The sequence below is a fragment of the Bos grunniens genome, chromosome 23 (genome assembly GCF_055505025.1).
Source record: "Bos grunniens cultivar Pamir isolate PY7600 chromosome 23, Bosgru_T2T1.0, whole genome shotgun sequence".
Lineage (NCBI taxonomy): Eukaryota > Metazoa > Chordata > Mammalia > Artiodactyla > Bovidae > Bos > Bos grunniens.
In genome coordinates this window covers 46,290,698-46,307,396 of record NC_141187.1, presented here as the reverse complement: position 1 = coordinate 46,307,396, position 16,699 = coordinate 46,290,698, and the positions used below count along the sequence as shown (strand labels likewise).

Genomic DNA, 16,699 nt, shown 5'->3' with positions numbered 1-16,699 from the left:
TTAGCCAACAATTGGTATCTCCATCTTTAATGATCACAAATCTTCACATAAACTTTGAAATTTCAGAAACTTCATTAGCTCATTGTCCTTCCTGTCTGTTGCCAAACGCAGTCTTTTTTCAGCTCAGTCTCTTCTCAGCCCTTCTAGAGCCCCATTACTCCTGGCTCATATTATCACAACAGTCTCAGTTTGCAATTCCAGGCTTTATTCTTTAAACCCTGCCCCCTCCATCAGTTATATCCTTAACAGTAAACTTTAAATAGCTTATCATTGCATTTTGCTGGAACTCCCCTTCTCAGAGGTGTTAGAGATTGATGACATGAGGTCCTCCTGTAGCCCCCTCATCACACTGATTTCTAGGGTGGCCAGCTCCTAATCACCCAGCCCCAACAGCCACCTTTGAATTCATGTCTCTCAACATCTTTAAGCACAGTCTCCTTTCTTCAGTTCCTCATCAATCCATACTACACCCAATAACGTAAGTGAAGCCTTGCTGATTTATCTGGCTTTACATGTTTCACTTCTTTTCATTGATGCTTCCACTTGTTTTACATTTTTGATGTGAATTCTCTTTGCCCCAGTTAGGTCTTCTCTACATTAGGTCTGTAGACATAAGCACAATATCTTCTTTTTTCTGAAGTATACATTTAGGACCTTTAATGAATCTGTTTTCAGGTAAACAACACGTTGCTGCTAAGTTGCTTCAGTCCGACTCTGTGCGATCCCATAGACGGCAGCCCACCAGGCTCCCCGGGATTCTCCAGGTGAGAACACTGGAGTGGGTGGCCATTTCATGAATGCATTTCTTCAATGCATGAAACTGAAAAGTGAAAGTGAAGTCGCTCAGTTGTGTCCGACTCTTAGCCACCCCATGGACTGCAGCCTACCAGGCTCCTCCGTCCATGGGATTTTCCAGGCAAGAGTATTGGAGTGGGGTGCCATTGCCTTCTCTGAAACAACAAGTTAGTTCTCTTGTATTCAGTAGCTTGCTCATTGTAAACTTCTCAAAGTTGTTCCTTCCAGGATCTCTCTGAAGCAACCTAAAACTTTGTTTATCCATGTTGTTACCAATCCTCAAAGTCTAACTGTAATCAAAAGCTCATTGCTTCAACCCTGGGTGCCAAGGATTGGAGATTCCTTCTTGAGTCAAGAGACACAACAGAACACGACGTCTTGGAGAGAAACAGCAGAAGCAGGAGTGGAGGTGATGGTGGGCAGTTCCTCAGGGGAAGGAAGGCAGGTGGCTCCTTCCACTGGATCAGAGTCTCCATGTCCAACCACGAAGCTCTGAGGGGACTCACATCTTGTGAATATCACTGGAATCATATTTTTATGTTGGGTTCTAGAAGGTAGGGATGGGTTCTTAGTTCTGAATTCTCATGGCGCTCAACAGTCTCTAGATTTCTTTGAGTCTTCAGAATTTATCTCTGCTGCTGCTGCTAAGTCGCTTCAGTCGTGTCCGACTCTGTGCGACCCCATAGACGGCAGCCCACCAGGCTCCCCCGTCCCTGGGATTCTCCAGGCAAGAACACTGGAGTGGGTTGCCATTTCCTTCTCTGAATTTATCTCTGAATGATGCTAAAGCTGAAACTCCAGTACTTTGGCCACCTCATGCGAAGAGTTGACTCATTGGAAAAGGCTCTGATACTGGGAGGGATTGGGGGCAGGAGGAAAAGGGGACAACAGAGGATGAGATGGCTGGATGGCATCACTGACTCGATGGACATGAGTTTGAGTGAACTCCAGGAGTTGGTGATGGATAGGGAGGCCAGGCGTGCTGCGATTCATGGGGTTGAAAAGAGTGGGACACGACTGAGCGACTGAACTGAACTGATGTTTTCACAATGCATAGCTGGTTTTTGTATATACATTGTAGTTTTTTGACTTGTGGTTACTGCGGACTTCATATATGCTGATCAGTAACTATATCCATTTATTTTAAACTGGTAGTCATTTAAGTTCAAACACGTCCTAAAGTTCAGCTCAGTTCAGTCGCTCAGTTGTGTCCGACTCTTTGCGACCTCATGGACTGCAGTGCACCAGGCCTCCCTGTCCATCACCAACTCCTGGAGCCTACTCAAACTCATGTCCATTGAGTCGGTGATGTCATTCAACCGTCTTATCCTTTGTCATCCCCTTCTCCTCCTACCTTCAATCTTTCCCAGCATCAGGGTCTTTTCTAATGAGTCAGTTCTTCGCATCAGGTGGCCAAAGTATTGGCCTTCAGCTTCAGCATCAGTCTTTCCAATGAATATTCACATTCTAAAGGGTCTACATTTTCCCCCTCATCCCCATGTTTTGTGTTTTTGATGTCACATTTTATATCTTCATGTCTCTCCCTTCCCTGTTTATTGTAGTTGTAGCTTATTTTACCTTTTTATCTTTTAAGCTTCACGCTATCTTATGTCAGTGGTTGATCCACAGCCTTTACTATATATTTGCCTGTACTAGTAGGATTTTCCCCTTCCTATAATTTTATCTTTTTTTTTATAGCCTTTTCATTTTTATTTAAAGACCACCCTGTAACACTTCTTGTAAGATTGATTTCTCTCTCTCTCTCTCCATGCACTCCATTGTGTCCGACTCTGTGACGCCATGGACTGCCGCCTGCCAGGCTCCTCTGTCCATGGGATTTTCCAGGCAAGAACACGAGTGGGTTGCCATGATCTCCTCCAGGGGATCCAGGGGATTTTCCCTACCAAGGGATCAAATCCACGTCTCCTGCATCTCCTACAGTGGCAGGTGGATTCTTAACCAGGGAACCACCTGAGAAGTAAGATTGGTTTAGTACTGACGAGCTCTTGATTTTTTCTTGTCTGAGAAGCTTTTTATCTTCCCCTTAATTTTGAACGATAACCTTCCTGGGAGGAGTATCCTAGGTTGTGATTTTCTCCTTTAAGCTCTTTACCTCTATCATGCCACTCCCTTCTGAACTGCAAACGTTCTGCTACAAATCGGTTGACAGCCTTAGGCGGGTTCCCTCGTATGTGGAGCTGTTTTTCTCTTGCTGTCCTTAGACTTCTCTTTTTGTCTTTAACCTTGTCCATTTTAATCATGATATGTCTTGGTGTAAGTCCCTTTGAGTTCAACTTGTTTGGAATTCTTTGTGCTTCTGTACCTGGGCATCTGTTTCCTTCTTCAGGTTTGGAAAGTTTTCAACCATGATTTTATCAAATACAATTTATACTTTTTTTCTCTCTCTCTTCTTCTGGGAAACCCTAAGACGCAAATGTTAGTACAATTGATAATGTCCCAGAGGTCTCTTACACTATTCCCATTTTTTAAGTTTTCCTTTTTGCTCTTCTGCTTGGGCGATTTCCATTATTCTATCTTCCGGACTGCTTATGCATTGCTCAATATCACATAATCTCCTGCTCATGCACTCTAGAGTATTTTTCATTTCAGTCATTGCATTTTTCAATTCTGACTGATTCTTTCCTGTATTTTCTAGTTCTTTGTTGAAATTCTTTTTGTGTTCATCTATTCTTTTCTCCAGTTTAGCATTCTTATTACTATTTCTTTGAATTCTTTGTCAGGTAAATTATTTATCTGTTTCATTAGCACTTTTTATTGTTTGTTTGTTGTTTCATTTAAAACATAGTCCTCTTGTCTTCTCATTTTGTTTAACTTTCTTTGTCTATGTGAAGTCAGGTGAAACAGATGCTCATCTCTGTCTTGAAGTCAAGTCCTGGTGTTAGATTCCCTTGGAGTCTGTGTGAGCCCATCAGCTCTGGTGAGAGAGCCGGCTTTGAAGTGAGCATGTCTTCATCCAGGATGTGCTGGTGCTCATGGCCTTGGTGGGTGGAAGGACTGGGGTTGGAGGGGCGAGAGCCGGAACCAGGTGCAAGCAGAGCTGCTTCTATGCTCAGTGACTGTCACTGCTCTGCTGGAGCGGGGCAGTGGCTGGGGGCATAGGGGCTGGAGCAGGGACCCCTGAGGGAGCTGGTTTCTCTCGGGTGTGATGGCAGTCCCATCTTGGTTTGGGACAAAGGCGGGGCCTAAGGCCTTGGGGCCCCACTTCAGTGCTGGTTTTACTTTCTCCCCAGTGTGTGCCCTCGGTTAGAGGCTGATGCCATGCCACTGAGCTGACCCCACCCCCACCCCTCCGCCCCCCAGAGGGGATCTGTCCTGCAGCAATGACACTCACCCTGCAGAGTGTGGGCAGGGATTCATGAGCTGGTAATGGTTGCCTCCACCCAGGTCAGAGCAGGGCCAGGGGCCAGGCTGGCTCCATGCCCTCGAGTGTGCATACTCTCGCTGGCAATGGTGGCCTCTGCCTTAGAGGAGACCAGCACCACCAGAGCAAGAGGGGCTGGAGCCGGAGCCTGGTGCGGGCTGAGGGGCACCCCGAGGCGGTCCCCAAGCATTTTGCAACCAGTTGCCTCTGTGCTGTCGTTGGGAGGAAGCAGACCTGTGCATGACCTCCTTAAGAGTGGAGTCTCAGTCTCTTACAGCCCTCAGTAAACCCCACTGGTTTTCAAGCCAGCCAAGCAGGCTCATCTTCCCCATGTCAGATCCAAGAGCTGAGGTGCCTGATACACGGTTCAAAGTCCTCGTTCTGCAGGGAGGATCCCTTTGCCCGTGATATCTCCCCCGCCCCTGTGTCCCCCACCGGTGAGGGCAAGTCCTGAGCAGATTGCCTCTCCTCCCTCCTCCTCAGCTCTGCATGGATCTTTCTTTACAGCCTGGGTTGGAGAGTAGCTGCTCTGCTGTACTCTCGCTGAAATCAAGAGTCACCCTATATGTAGTTGTGGTTCTGATGTGTTCATGAGGGAAGGTGAGCCCGGCATCCTCCTACTAGCCCGTTTTGATCTCCTCCCATCCTGAATTATTTCAGTCCTCTCTTTATCCTCTGTTAGTACCAAGAAGTAGAGATATTTTAGGCCAAACATTTAACGTTCGTCTCATGCAAGATTCAAACCTTTTCTGCGGGCATGGTAAGGGAAACCACTCCTTTAGCCAACATCACTATGGACACATATATAATTACACACCCTATTCTTTGTACAGTTGGAACACGGGATAAGTAAAATCAGACTATTTCAAAAAATTGACACCTATGTATCCACAATCATGAAAGCTACTGACAGACTTAGAGCTGAAAATCTGAAGAACATTTGTTGAGTTTCAGAGGCTTGGCTTGGAAAAGGGTGAGAAGGCAGATTGTTGGGGGGATATGAGGTGTTAGAAGAATGAGATTCGAACATAGATGAGTACAAGTCACAGTGTAGAAAGTAGAGGGGGGAGATGGAATTGAGAGCTGGCTGGAGAAATCCTCGAGGGAAAAGAGGCTGAGGAAGAGGGAGAAGTAATAATCCTGAGTGGACTCTCTTAGAGCTTAGAGAGATGAAGTTAGGACAAGAAATGCAAAAAGGAGCTGTATTCTTGTTTTTGACTAAATGGTGCCCAGTGGGGTTACGCTTTATACATACATATGGAGTCAGCTCATGGTAGGATTCTTTTTTATGAAGTGATCAGGGACAATATGCAAGATAGACAGACCTTATAACAAATGTCTTTGTGGATAAAACTGAGGGGATATACTAGATGGCCTCTAAGTAGCTTTCAACAATAAAATCTCCTTTAAACAAATCTGATCTATAAGAAGTTATATTATAGGAAGACTTTAATAACATTCTGTCCAAGGCACCATCACAAGGTTACTTGGCCAGATTGGAATTTTCAGCTTATAAACTATCCTGGAGGGGAAAGAATCTGTGGTCTTGGGCCTTGACGAAGGATACGCCTGGCACATAGCCCTCATGTGAATGTAAGGACAGGGAACATGGGCCACAGGTAAGCTGACCACCTCTCCAGCCACACCTACATATAAGAGGCTCTCCATTTTGACCAGGAGGCACATGGCCCCTTTCACGCCTGATATATCTTGTGGGTTGTTGGGTTTTTCTTCCTGATGGACTTGTGTCCTGGCATCAAAATCTTTATGTCTTATTAAGAAGGGGGAAAAACAAAAAGCAAAGTTAAATATTAAGTGGCAGAGAAGGGGTCCTGTGTTGGGACCCCATGACAGCCCCTCTCTCCGAGCATTCAGAGTGGCAGCAATCTGTCTAGAGCATCTCTAGGTGCTCAGACATGGTGAGCCAAGCTTTCAGTGATCTACCAAAGACTGCTTCCCCCATTGGCTTTCGTCAGGGATGGAAATCCGTGTTTTACCTCACTCTGCCTGCAATGTAGAAAATGGCTCTTACCCAGTGGTTTTCTGGCCTCAATAACTGGCTCAGTGCTTGTCCACCCCTCTGTTCCATGACGCAGAAAAGCTAGTACAGGTCTGGGAATGAGATGGTAACAACTCAAGCAGGTTGGTCCTCTGGAACCTCGTGAGAGCTTTCCGAGCCACAGCATCTTTTTGAAGGCCAGTGGCACCTTCCTGCGGGCCTGATGGGGCTGTCTCCCTGGTGCCCAGGGCTTGCTCTCTGCATTTCTATACCCCTAGAGAATGCCACACACTTCCAAGTTTACATTTGATTCCTGGTGTCACTCATGGTTATTGCCCTTCTAAAGCTTCTCATTTTCACCTACTGACATGACACATGAGGAGGCAGAAAGTCCGTAGACATGACCATCATTACCAACAGCCTTCTCGTCCAAGCATCTGACCTGGGAAAACACCACATTGCACAAGGAAGCTGGTAGATACAATTGTCTCAGCTGGGAGGAGTCCAGCATCCTGTGGCACATCGGGCCTTGTTCTCAGACCAGCAGTGTCTGTCTCTCTGGGGCACACGCTGGAAGGACAGAATTCCAAGCTTTTCTTTAGATCTCCTGAATGACAGTCTACATCTTAACAAGATCCTAATTTTAACAAGATTTTCAGGCACATACAAGTTTGAGGGTCACTGTTCTGTGACATTGGTTCTTGACCCTGAATATAAATTAAAATAACTGAGAAGTTTTGAAAAATACCCGTGCTACGTCCCCATCTCCATGGATGGATTTAATTGGTCTGGAGTGGGCTTGGGACTTAGTATTCTTAAAATTCCCCTAGTGATTTTATAAATCTATAGTCACATTTGAGCACGATTACTAGAGAGACACCTGCATATGACCTGGGTCCTAACTGATACTTCTTGATTACCTGGTGGCTGGCTGGTGACCTCCAGCCAGGGTAGCTCAGGATTTCAGTAGCAGAGATTCCAATTAATTTTAGCCTCCATTAGCCTGACCTCCCATTTCACTCTGTAAGTTCTCTAGGAACTACACTACCTCTGTCAATTTGCATTCTTAGGTGGTTGCTCCCACTCCATCCAGCGTTCTTGCCTGGAGAATCCCAGGGACAGAGGAGCCTGGTGGGCTGCCATCTATGGGGTCACACAGAGTCAGACACGACTGAAGCGACTTAGCAGCAGCAGTAGCAGGTGGTTGCTACTTTTAATCACCTTCAGCTGGGGAAACTGATAACATGTGCATGCCATTGCAGGAGATGATTGGAATATCCACACAGAAAAGAAGGTTACTGATTTTTCCTTGGTGAGAATGAAATTATTACAGCAATAGTAATAATGTAATTATTAGGGCAGTAGTGGCTAACCCTGTGTGCCAGACCCTGTTCTTGGCAGTTGACACTTCCCAAGTCATTTCTGATCCTCCAAAATCCCGTGAGAAGGGTACTAAAATTGTCTCCATGATGCATAAGAGAAAACCAGAATGCAAGGACATGGAGTGCCTTGCCCAGGGTCATAGGTCTGTAAGTGGTGAGCCCGAGGGAGGAGCCCAGGCAATCAGGCACAGAAGTTTTCTCCTAACCACTGCCTCCTGCCGCATCATCAAAGCACTCCTCTGAATTTCTGTTCTCATCCAAGGAAGCTCAGGCTGTGGGAAAGGCTGGAAAGCAGAGTGAGCCCTCAATTCGGATGGAGTAGGTGGCTACTTACATGTTTCCATACATCCAGAACAGAGGGTTTGGAGAGGGACTCAGAGATAGAAGGATGTGTTGTTCAAGCCTGGCCAGGGTAAAACTCTGTTCACATGTGCACAACAGGCATTAACCAGGACGGTCCTGGGCAAACGGAGATGAGCAATTGCCCTTCATACAGGTCATCTTATCACTGAGGACCTGAATGCATTAATGCAGATAGGTAAGCAAGAGTCAGGGCAGGGCCTGGCTCACAGAGACCCTTGTGAGCCTTCTGAAGACTCGGATTTTCATCTGTCAATTGAGGAGGACTTACAGAGCTTTCAGGCTTCCCTGATAGCTCTGTTTGTAAAGAACCTGCCTGTGATGCAGGCGACCCCAGTTCCATTCCAGGGTCAGGAAGATCCGCTGCAGAAGGAATAGGCTACCCACCCCGGTATTCTTGGGCTTCCCTGGTGGCTCAGCTGGTAAAGAATCTACCTATGATGTGGGAGACCTGGGTTTGGTCCCTGGGTTGGGAAGATCCCCTGGAGAAGGGAAAGCCTACCCATTCCAGTATCCTGGCCTGGAGAATTCCATGGACTGTGTAGTCCATGGGGTTGCAAAGAGTCAGGCATGACCAGTGACTTTCACTTTTACTTTCTTTACAGGGCTTTCAGCAGAATAGGAAGTGAGAAATATTTTCACATATTTAGCTCTGTTTACTTGTAGATGATTTAAGTGTTCACTGGGGACATGGCTAGCTTCCCAGGTGGCTCGGTGGTAAAGAATCGGCCTACTAATGCAGGAGACTCAGTTTTGACCCCTGGGTCGGGAAGATTCCTTAGAGTAGGAAATGGCAACCCACTCCAGTATTCTTGCCTGGAAAATCCCACGGACAGAGGAGCCTGGTGGGCCACAGTCCATACCGTCCCAAACAATCAGACATGACAGAGTGAATGAACATGCAAGCCAGTGTTCACTGCCATTGGAATTTTATGTGATCTAATTTCTCTTTTAATTTCTTATTTAACCATTTATAATTAAGATCAGTTCAGAATAGAACACATCCTATTCCAATGCTACATAGAATTCATATAGAATACCCATTCTGCTCTTAAGGAGTTAAAAATCTAGAGAGAAGAGAGAAACACAGCCCCTGATGGGAGTGTCTGTCTCTAATATGAACATTCACACATGCATGATGCAAATGAGCGACCACATGTTGACACTAACTCGTTTGCTCACTGGGGCTTTCGTGGAAAACTGGATATAGTACTTAAACAATGAGGCTTATTAAAAGGGCTTTGTGTTGAAAACAGCAATTTCAATAATATGAATACAGTGAAAAATTTTTTTAATTCAATAAAATGTTTAAAAGTCACTGTAGACTGTCAATTTTAAAATTAATCCTATTGAACTCAATACAATTGATTTAAAAAGTTATTGTTCTCTAAGCTCTGAGTAATCACTTTTTTCTCTGCACATTTTCTGCCAAGTTTTAAATGGATTAGTTTTCTTCCTTCCTTTCTTTCTTTCTTTTTTTTTTTTTTAATATAGATTTTGGGAAGGCATCAAAAATCTACCCAGAACTTCAGGAAGCCAAAACTAGTTAGAATCAGAAGTCAGCACATCTGAAATGTCAACACTTTTTTTTTTTTTTTTTTCTGGATAATTTCCTGTGATTTGAAATCCTGATTTTTTGGGTAATTTTTAGTATGTCCTTTTTTTCTTTTAAAGTGTTTGCTTTCAAGGAGAATATTGCCTTTGAGGCTTTCTTAACCAGTTAAATTCTCCAAGCATCGAAAATACGTGAGAAAGCCAAGTTGTATGCTTATTTCTCCAGGGTCTCAGTCTCCTCTCAGAAATATACACTCTTGTAGTGAACCTTCTGAAATTGTTGGTTTTTCTTTTTCATTTTTTTGCATACACAGGCTTATGTTTTCACACCAGTTCATAGATTGGGCAGAAGATGCCACTTCTATTTTAATGGAACAGAATGGCTCGTGGGTGTGTGGTGGGGGCCTGTGTGTGACTCTTGCCTTCCTTATGTACAAAATCAGAGTGGAGTTCCCGCACTTCTCCTGGGGTAGGTAACAAATCATGGATATTTCGCAACCTGACTTTTCCGTGGTTACTTTTCCAAAAGAAAATATTCTGGGGGTGGGAGCAGTGGGGGAAGCAGGGAGGAGAATGAAATCTTCCACTTTAAAACCAACTAAGTTAGGATTATTTTTTTGCTATGAAGAAGCAACGTGGTTCTGCTTACCTATAATTAGAAAGCTCAGCTCTCTGACATACTCACATTGCCTAAAGCCTCCATCGAGAATTCTGATCTCAAGTACAGGGTGTGATTTTACCTGATGAACACTTTACTGAAGTCTGAGAAGCAACCTAGTGGGAGAGGGGTGGTAACTCTTTAGGGAAGGCACAGCTGAGGGTGGGAGGAGCTCAGAAGGTCATCTGGACCCATTTCAGTCGAAGAAGAAATCTTGACATTGAAGAGCTTGTGAATCTCAAGTCCCCATTAAGGGAGGGAGGTTCTGCGTCCATTTTTGCATGGAGGGGATGGTGACACCGTGCTCTTTGGATCCGAAGCTCTCTAAGCAAGATGGCGTTTAGCTGTAAAGTTAAATGAGGTGTTGTTTGGAGGAGCAGTGGGGGAGATAATTTGATGGGGTCTTTTGACAAAGTGGGAACCTCCCCCAGGCTTTTTCTTACTTTGGACAAAGGCATCAAACATTACTGCCTTCTGCTTTACTAGGGCATCCTTCTGTTTTCAGGAGGAGTAAAGACACATAACAAAGACATGTTTCTGTACGTAAAAGAGAAATGAACTGACCCCACTTCCAGTGGTTGAGCTTCTCTCCAAATAGGTAGATGCCGATGGTAAAGATGTAGCTGAGAGAGAAGAAGGCTGCTAGACCCCCTGGGCTGAGTTTGGCAAACACAGGATATACCCATGTACCCGTCTCAGAGTAGATCCATAGGACCCTGCAAAAAATGACAAATCACAATGGTTAGGACAGCAGCGGGGAGAAAGCCGCAGTCCCTTCAAGACCAATGAGATCCTGGAATCCAGGCAGAGGGAAAGAAGCCCCAGGGAACATTTTTTTTTTTAACAGCTGTGCTGTTTGCTGAAGCTACAGAAGTGAGTATTTCCTGGATAACTAGACTGTTTCATTGAGACCTTCTGTTTTATGCGCTGGGCTGGGCTATTTTACCCAATCCATTAAAATTCAACGATTATAAAAGAATATGGGAAAACATTGTACACATCATTAGCTAAACAAAATGTATAAGAACATGGATTATTTCTTCCCCTGAGAGATATGACCTGCTGAGACATTGAACTTGCTGAGATGGTGCCCAATATGCTCACTCTCAGCCAGACAAGTGGGGTTTGCTTTTCTGTACCTAAGAGTTAAATGTGGCTTTCCATTAGCTCCCCCAAGCCCGTTGGGGTAGGAGGGGCAGAGACTGAGCACTATTACTCTAATACAATAGGCCTGGGGTTTAATTGTTGGCCTCGATTTCAGCTTGGGGAAATAGCCGTGGGTAGAGTATTAAGTAGGAATGGATGGATCTCCAGGAGGCTCAGATTTTGCTCTTGTGAGGATAGAATATAAGTCATTTCTGTCAGCCAAGAGAAGGAAAAGAAATGCTGGGAGAGGAGCCGTGATGTCTAAGTGAAGCCTAAAAATGCAGTTTGCTGGAAACAAATTGCACCAGAAGATGCCAGAGTCTGAAATAACTCCTTAAATATGAGGAAGATGATGTAGCAGCTACAGTTTATACTTGGTTAAGAGTACAGAACGTGGCCCCAGGCTTCTGTGATTCAGATCCTAGCTCTGCTTCCTACTAGCCACGCTGCCTTCACTAATTTATTAAGCTTCCTCTCCCCCTAAGCTCTGTGTAAAGTGGGGATGCACAGGGCATACACCTTATAAGGCTATTGTAAAGATTAAGGGCGTTAATTTAACACATGCAAATTACACACACCAGCGTCTGGCATATCATAATCATTCTATAATAATTTAAAAGCTTCTCTTCTCCGAGGGATGGCACAGTGGGCATGCCTCAGCAATTTCTTTATGGCTATTCATCCCTTGTGAAACTTAGCACAGCCTAGCTTATGCTTCAGAAACGATGTTCAGATTTGGATATCCCAGGGTGTCATAGGAGTTCAGATGGAGGAATGAAAATTATGCACTTAATTCAATTTTTAGAACCCAAGCGTTCTTGGTTGTTTCAAATACTTCGTCAAATGCTTTGTTGGAAGAGAGAAGGCCTAATATCAGGGCCAGGCCTAGGGTGAGGTGAGGGAGGTGAACAGAAGTTCATCTCTACGTATCAAAGGACACAACCAACAGGATATAAAAGGCAACTTACAGAATGGGGAAAATATTTACAAATCATGCATCTGATACAAGATTGTTATCCAGAATATGCAAATATATAAAGAACTCTTAGAACTCAACAGGAAATAAAAAATCCAATGAAAAATGGAAAAAGGATTTGAATAGATCTTTCTATAAAGAAGATATACACATGGCCAGCAAATACAGGAAAAGGTGCTCAGTGTCACTAATCATTAGGGAAATATGAATTAAAACTGCAGTCAGATACTACCTTCATACTCATTAGACTGTCTTCTATTAAAAAAAAAAAAGAAGAAGAAAGAAAAAACATCGAGTGTTGAAGAGAATGTGCAGAAATTGGAACCCCTGGGCACTGTTGTTGACAGGAATGTAAAATGGTGTAACTGCTATCCGTATGGCAGTTCCTGAAAAAAATTAAACCTAGAATTACCATATGATCCAGCAATTCCAACTTCTGGGCACAGACTCAAAAGAATTGAAAGCAAGGACTCAGAGATATTTGTACTCCTATGTTCATACCAGCATTACTCACAATAATTAAAATATGACAGCAACCCAAGTGTCCATTTAAGGATGAACAGATAAAGTGTGGTTCAGGTATACACACACAATGAAATATTATGCAACCCTTGCATGTATGTGTGCTAAGTCATTTTAGTCGTGTCCGACTCTTTGCAACCCTATGGACTGTAGCCCGCCAGGCTCCTCTGTCCATGGGATTGTCCAGGCAAGAATACTGGAGTGGGTCGCCATGCCCTCCTCCAGGGGATCTTCCCGACCTAGGGATCAAACCCACATCTCTTAAGTCTCCTGCATTGCAGGCAGATTCTTTACTGCTGAGCCACCGGGGAAGCCCTATGCAACCCTCAAAAGGGAGGAAATCCTGACATGTGCTAACATGAATGGAAATTGAGGATACTAGGTAAGATAAGCCAGTCACAAAGGGAAAAATACTGTATGATTCCACTTACATGAAGTACTTAGGGTCATCAAACGGATAGACCAAGCAGAATGGGGCTGAGGGAGGAGGGAATGGGGAGTTTCTGTGTAAGGAGTACAAAACTTCAGTTTGGGAAGAAAAACATTCTGGAAAAGGATAGTGGTGATGGGTGCACAGCAGTGAGAATGTCTTTAGTGCCACTAAACGGTGTCCTCGAAATGGTAAATTGCATGCTGTGTGTGTGTCGTTCTGGCCCTGCTGGTGTTGCTCTGCTGCCCTGGACTTGTCTAGATGCTGCTCTCATGTCCTCAGAACAGGACAATAACAATAACAGTTATTAGCGCTATGACTAATGCTGGAATTCTGTGACACGTGTGTCCCGTGGGTGCATTCTAGAAGGACACCCATGACACTTCTTTCCTGCCTGGCTGCATGACAGGACAGAGGAAGGGACAGAAAGGAACATTTTAGGGACAGAAAGCAAATACCCTCAAGTACCTAGGGCCAGGCGTTTGGGGTCGGTGAGGAGCTCCAAACAGACTCCAAATGGGTTGCATTAATTTGCTTGCTTTATTTCCTAGAGTTGAAGTTAGGGCTTCCTAGTTTCCATGCACATTTACATAAGATAGTATACAAATAAGGACGTTTTCCTAGAGGCCTGGAAAGTTTCTGTTTATTTACTTTTTGTTTCCTCCAGAGTAAGGTTTGTAAAGGAAATTTCCTGAGGTAAGTTAACGAAGTCTGTGCTTTCCCAGAGAAGGTGCAGAGAAAGTTATAAGTGTGATAACTGACGGCGGGGAAAGTAATGCAAATACAAATAGAGTGTCAGGGGAGATGGCAGTCAATTTAATGCAGGACGGTCCGCAGAGAGGCTTGAGCGCAGAGATAGTCATGCTCAGGTGCTATTACCTCTTTATGGCTTGCCAGAATATATGTAAAAAGGGAAGAGAGAGAGGGAGGGAGAGGCGGAAGGAGAGGGCGGAAGTTGGGAGGCGTGGGGGAGGGGAAAGGCACTCAGCCTGCATGCAGCTGAACCCTCCTGGTCCTCCCCCCGTCAGTGTTAGGTCCTCCCTGGTGGGGGTGGTGGTGATGGTTTAGTTGCTCAGTCGTGTCCAACTCTTGTGACGCCATGGGCTGCAGCCTGTCAGGCTCCTCTGTCCGTGGGATTTTCAAGGCAAAAGAATACTCCAATGGATTGCCATTTCCTTCTCCAGGGCCGACCCAGGAATCGAACTCAGGTCTCCTGCATTGCAGGCAGATTCTTTGCTGAGCTATGAGGGAAGTCCCAGGTCCTTCCTAGCTGCCAATCTGATCCCACGGAATCCTATTTAGGTATTTCTGCAGGGCACTCATTTCATGATTTCAATCCAGGATCCTCCGTTCCATCTACTTTCCACACCGCAGCAACTCAATAATGTCTCTAAAAGAAAAATACCTATTCCCGGCGCTCCCCCCTCCTCCCGGGGATCCACGTTGATTTAGGAAAAAGCCCACACTCCTCCCCCAGCCTACCTGGCCCTGCCCTGTCCACCCGTCCACCCACCCATCCTCAGATCTGCAGCCCGACCATTACGGACCCATTTCTGTTTCTTGAATGGACCAAGCTCTGCAGCTTCTGCATCCTGCTATGATCTCTGGAACAACTCTGATCTTCACCCTTCCAAGGACACACTTCTTACTCTGTCCCTAGCTGAATCTTCCTCACGTTTGAATTTTAACTTAAAAGTTCATTTCTCCAGGAAAAGTTTCCTGCCCATTCTTCCCACAACCCACATCCGATTAGGTTGCCATGCCGTGTGCTTCCCCGACCATGAATTTACCCTGCCCTCATATTTGTCTGTCTTCCTTCAGGGCTTCTGGGAGCTCTATGAGGATGGGGATTTTATCTGATATGTGTTATCTGTTTCCCAAGTTCCTTATTTTTAAATAAATGGCTGTTGAGGGGGCACCACGAGCACCAGTGTTTCCTTTTAACTGCTGTTCGCTGTGGCTTCTACAGGCAGGCCTTGGCTGCTGACGCAGCAAGAACACCGCAGAAGTGTAAACAGTAGCCTTCCAAATAGTAGTTAATTAGCCGCTCACTTTATTAATACTTTGAAGAGGTCAATGCTTCTGACCCTCAGTTCGGCAAAGAATACTGTATGTGGAGCTGTCTGCCACGTGAATCTATGTGAGTCAGGCTAGGAGGGCATAAAGTGGTAGCCAAACATTAATCTTTTATAATCTCCTCATCCTAAATCTTGTAGCATCAAATGATGATCATGAAATTTGTATTTTCTGTGTCTTATCAATAGTGGAAGTCTGTTGGGTTAGAGGTTAGTAGATAACTAGGGGTTTGGTCGGCTGCAGGCACATAATTCTCAACGTTTTAATTCTCACGTCATATCTTTCGAGACCAGCAGAATAAACAGAATGGTAGGATCCTCTGGTTCCATGTTTTCATAGACTTCATAAGTAACCCTGTGAGAGGGTCACAGTTACATCTGATGCCAGAAAGCAAGCACAGTCTGCATTTACATTTTGTGAATAAATTCGACAAGTTAGCAGAGGACTTCCTGCACTGAAAATGCCCCTGAGAACTTGTTCCCTGGTGACTCCTTAGCATGGGGGTGGAGCTGGTACTGACTTCGAAACTCCTGCCTCAGTTCACCTATCTGTCCAGGGTTTCTGTTCCTGACAAGATACGAAGGATGATCGCTTCCCGGGTGGTTCAGTCAGTAAAGAATCCGTCTGCTATACAGGAGACCAGGGTTTGATCCCTGTGTCAGGAATATCCTCTGGAGAAGAAAATGGCAACCCACTCCAGTATTCTTGCTTAGAGAATTCCATGGACAGAGGAGCCTGGCGGGCTACAGTCCATGGAGTCACAAAGAGTCAGACATGACTGAGCTACACTTTCACTTTCCTAGCTTTAATAACTACAAGAGTTAAATTTTTTTTAATATAAAGTTGTGAAGTTCTACTAGTGCCCTAAAAATAAATTTCCTGCATGATTTACTTTCAAATAAATCTTAGGTGGGAAGCAAAAAACATAAATAAATAAATAAAAATTTTTTTTAAAGGAGTGAAAAGAAACTGTGAAGCTAGAGTGTTAGATAAACAAACAGTTTACCTGGGTGGGTGTTTAAAATACCAGCATTAATGTGAGTTGTTGGGGGTGGCAGCCTCTTCATAGCATTTAAAACTGTTGCCCACCCTCGCTGGAAGGCTCCCTTCTGCCTCAAAGATTCCTCTTCCCTCAGGGCCATGGGGTTCTTTCATGTTCCTGGTTTTCTACCATCTGGTCATTCTTGGTACTTTGCGGCCCCTTCTGCCCCTTAGAGGAGGGTGTTTTCTTAGCCTTTGCTGCCCACTTCCTCCTCTTCCCTCTGTCTTCTCTTGAGAAACCTCATCCCACCACGGGGCTCCACTTCCTGCATCTCCACAGTCCCACCTCCTTGGAGACTGCCAGATCTGCATTTCCAATTGCAAGTTCCTCTAGACAAGTGGCTCATCTTTGACTGAAGATTTAGAGTTGTCTTTAGG

At 44.8% G+C, this 16,699-nt stretch overlaps 2 protein-coding genes across 17 annotated transcripts in view; one reads left to right on the top strand and one right to left on the bottom strand.

Annotated features, from left to right (window-relative positions):
* The window catches only part of ADTRP (androgen dependent TFPI regulating protein), an 89,333-nt gene that overhangs the window by 1,360 nt on the left and 71,274 nt on the right, over positions 1-16,699 (bottom strand). For 8 of the 16 annotated variants that reach the window (XR_015152547.1, XR_015152549.1, XR_015152551.1 and 5 more), the window contains 2 exons: positions 10,695-10,846; positions 10,204-10,474 (listed from right to left, as the gene is read on the bottom strand). Coding sequence is in view for 10 of the 16 variants with exons in the window: in XM_086370310.1 (XP_086226436.1) it covers positions 10,455-10,474; positions 10,695-10,846 (172 nt within the window). In the remaining 6 variants the exon portion in view is untranslated. Of the gene's footprint in view, positions 1-10,203; positions 10,475-10,694; positions 10,847-16,699 lie in introns of those variants that run through there. The other 8 variants (XR_015152546.1, XR_015152548.1, XR_015152550.1 and 5 more) reach the window with 1 other exon arrangement.
* Positions 1-16,699, top strand: part of TMEM170B (transmembrane protein 170B) — a 211,321-nt gene that overhangs the window by 159,573 nt on the left and 35,049 nt on the right. The window lies entirely within an intron of this gene.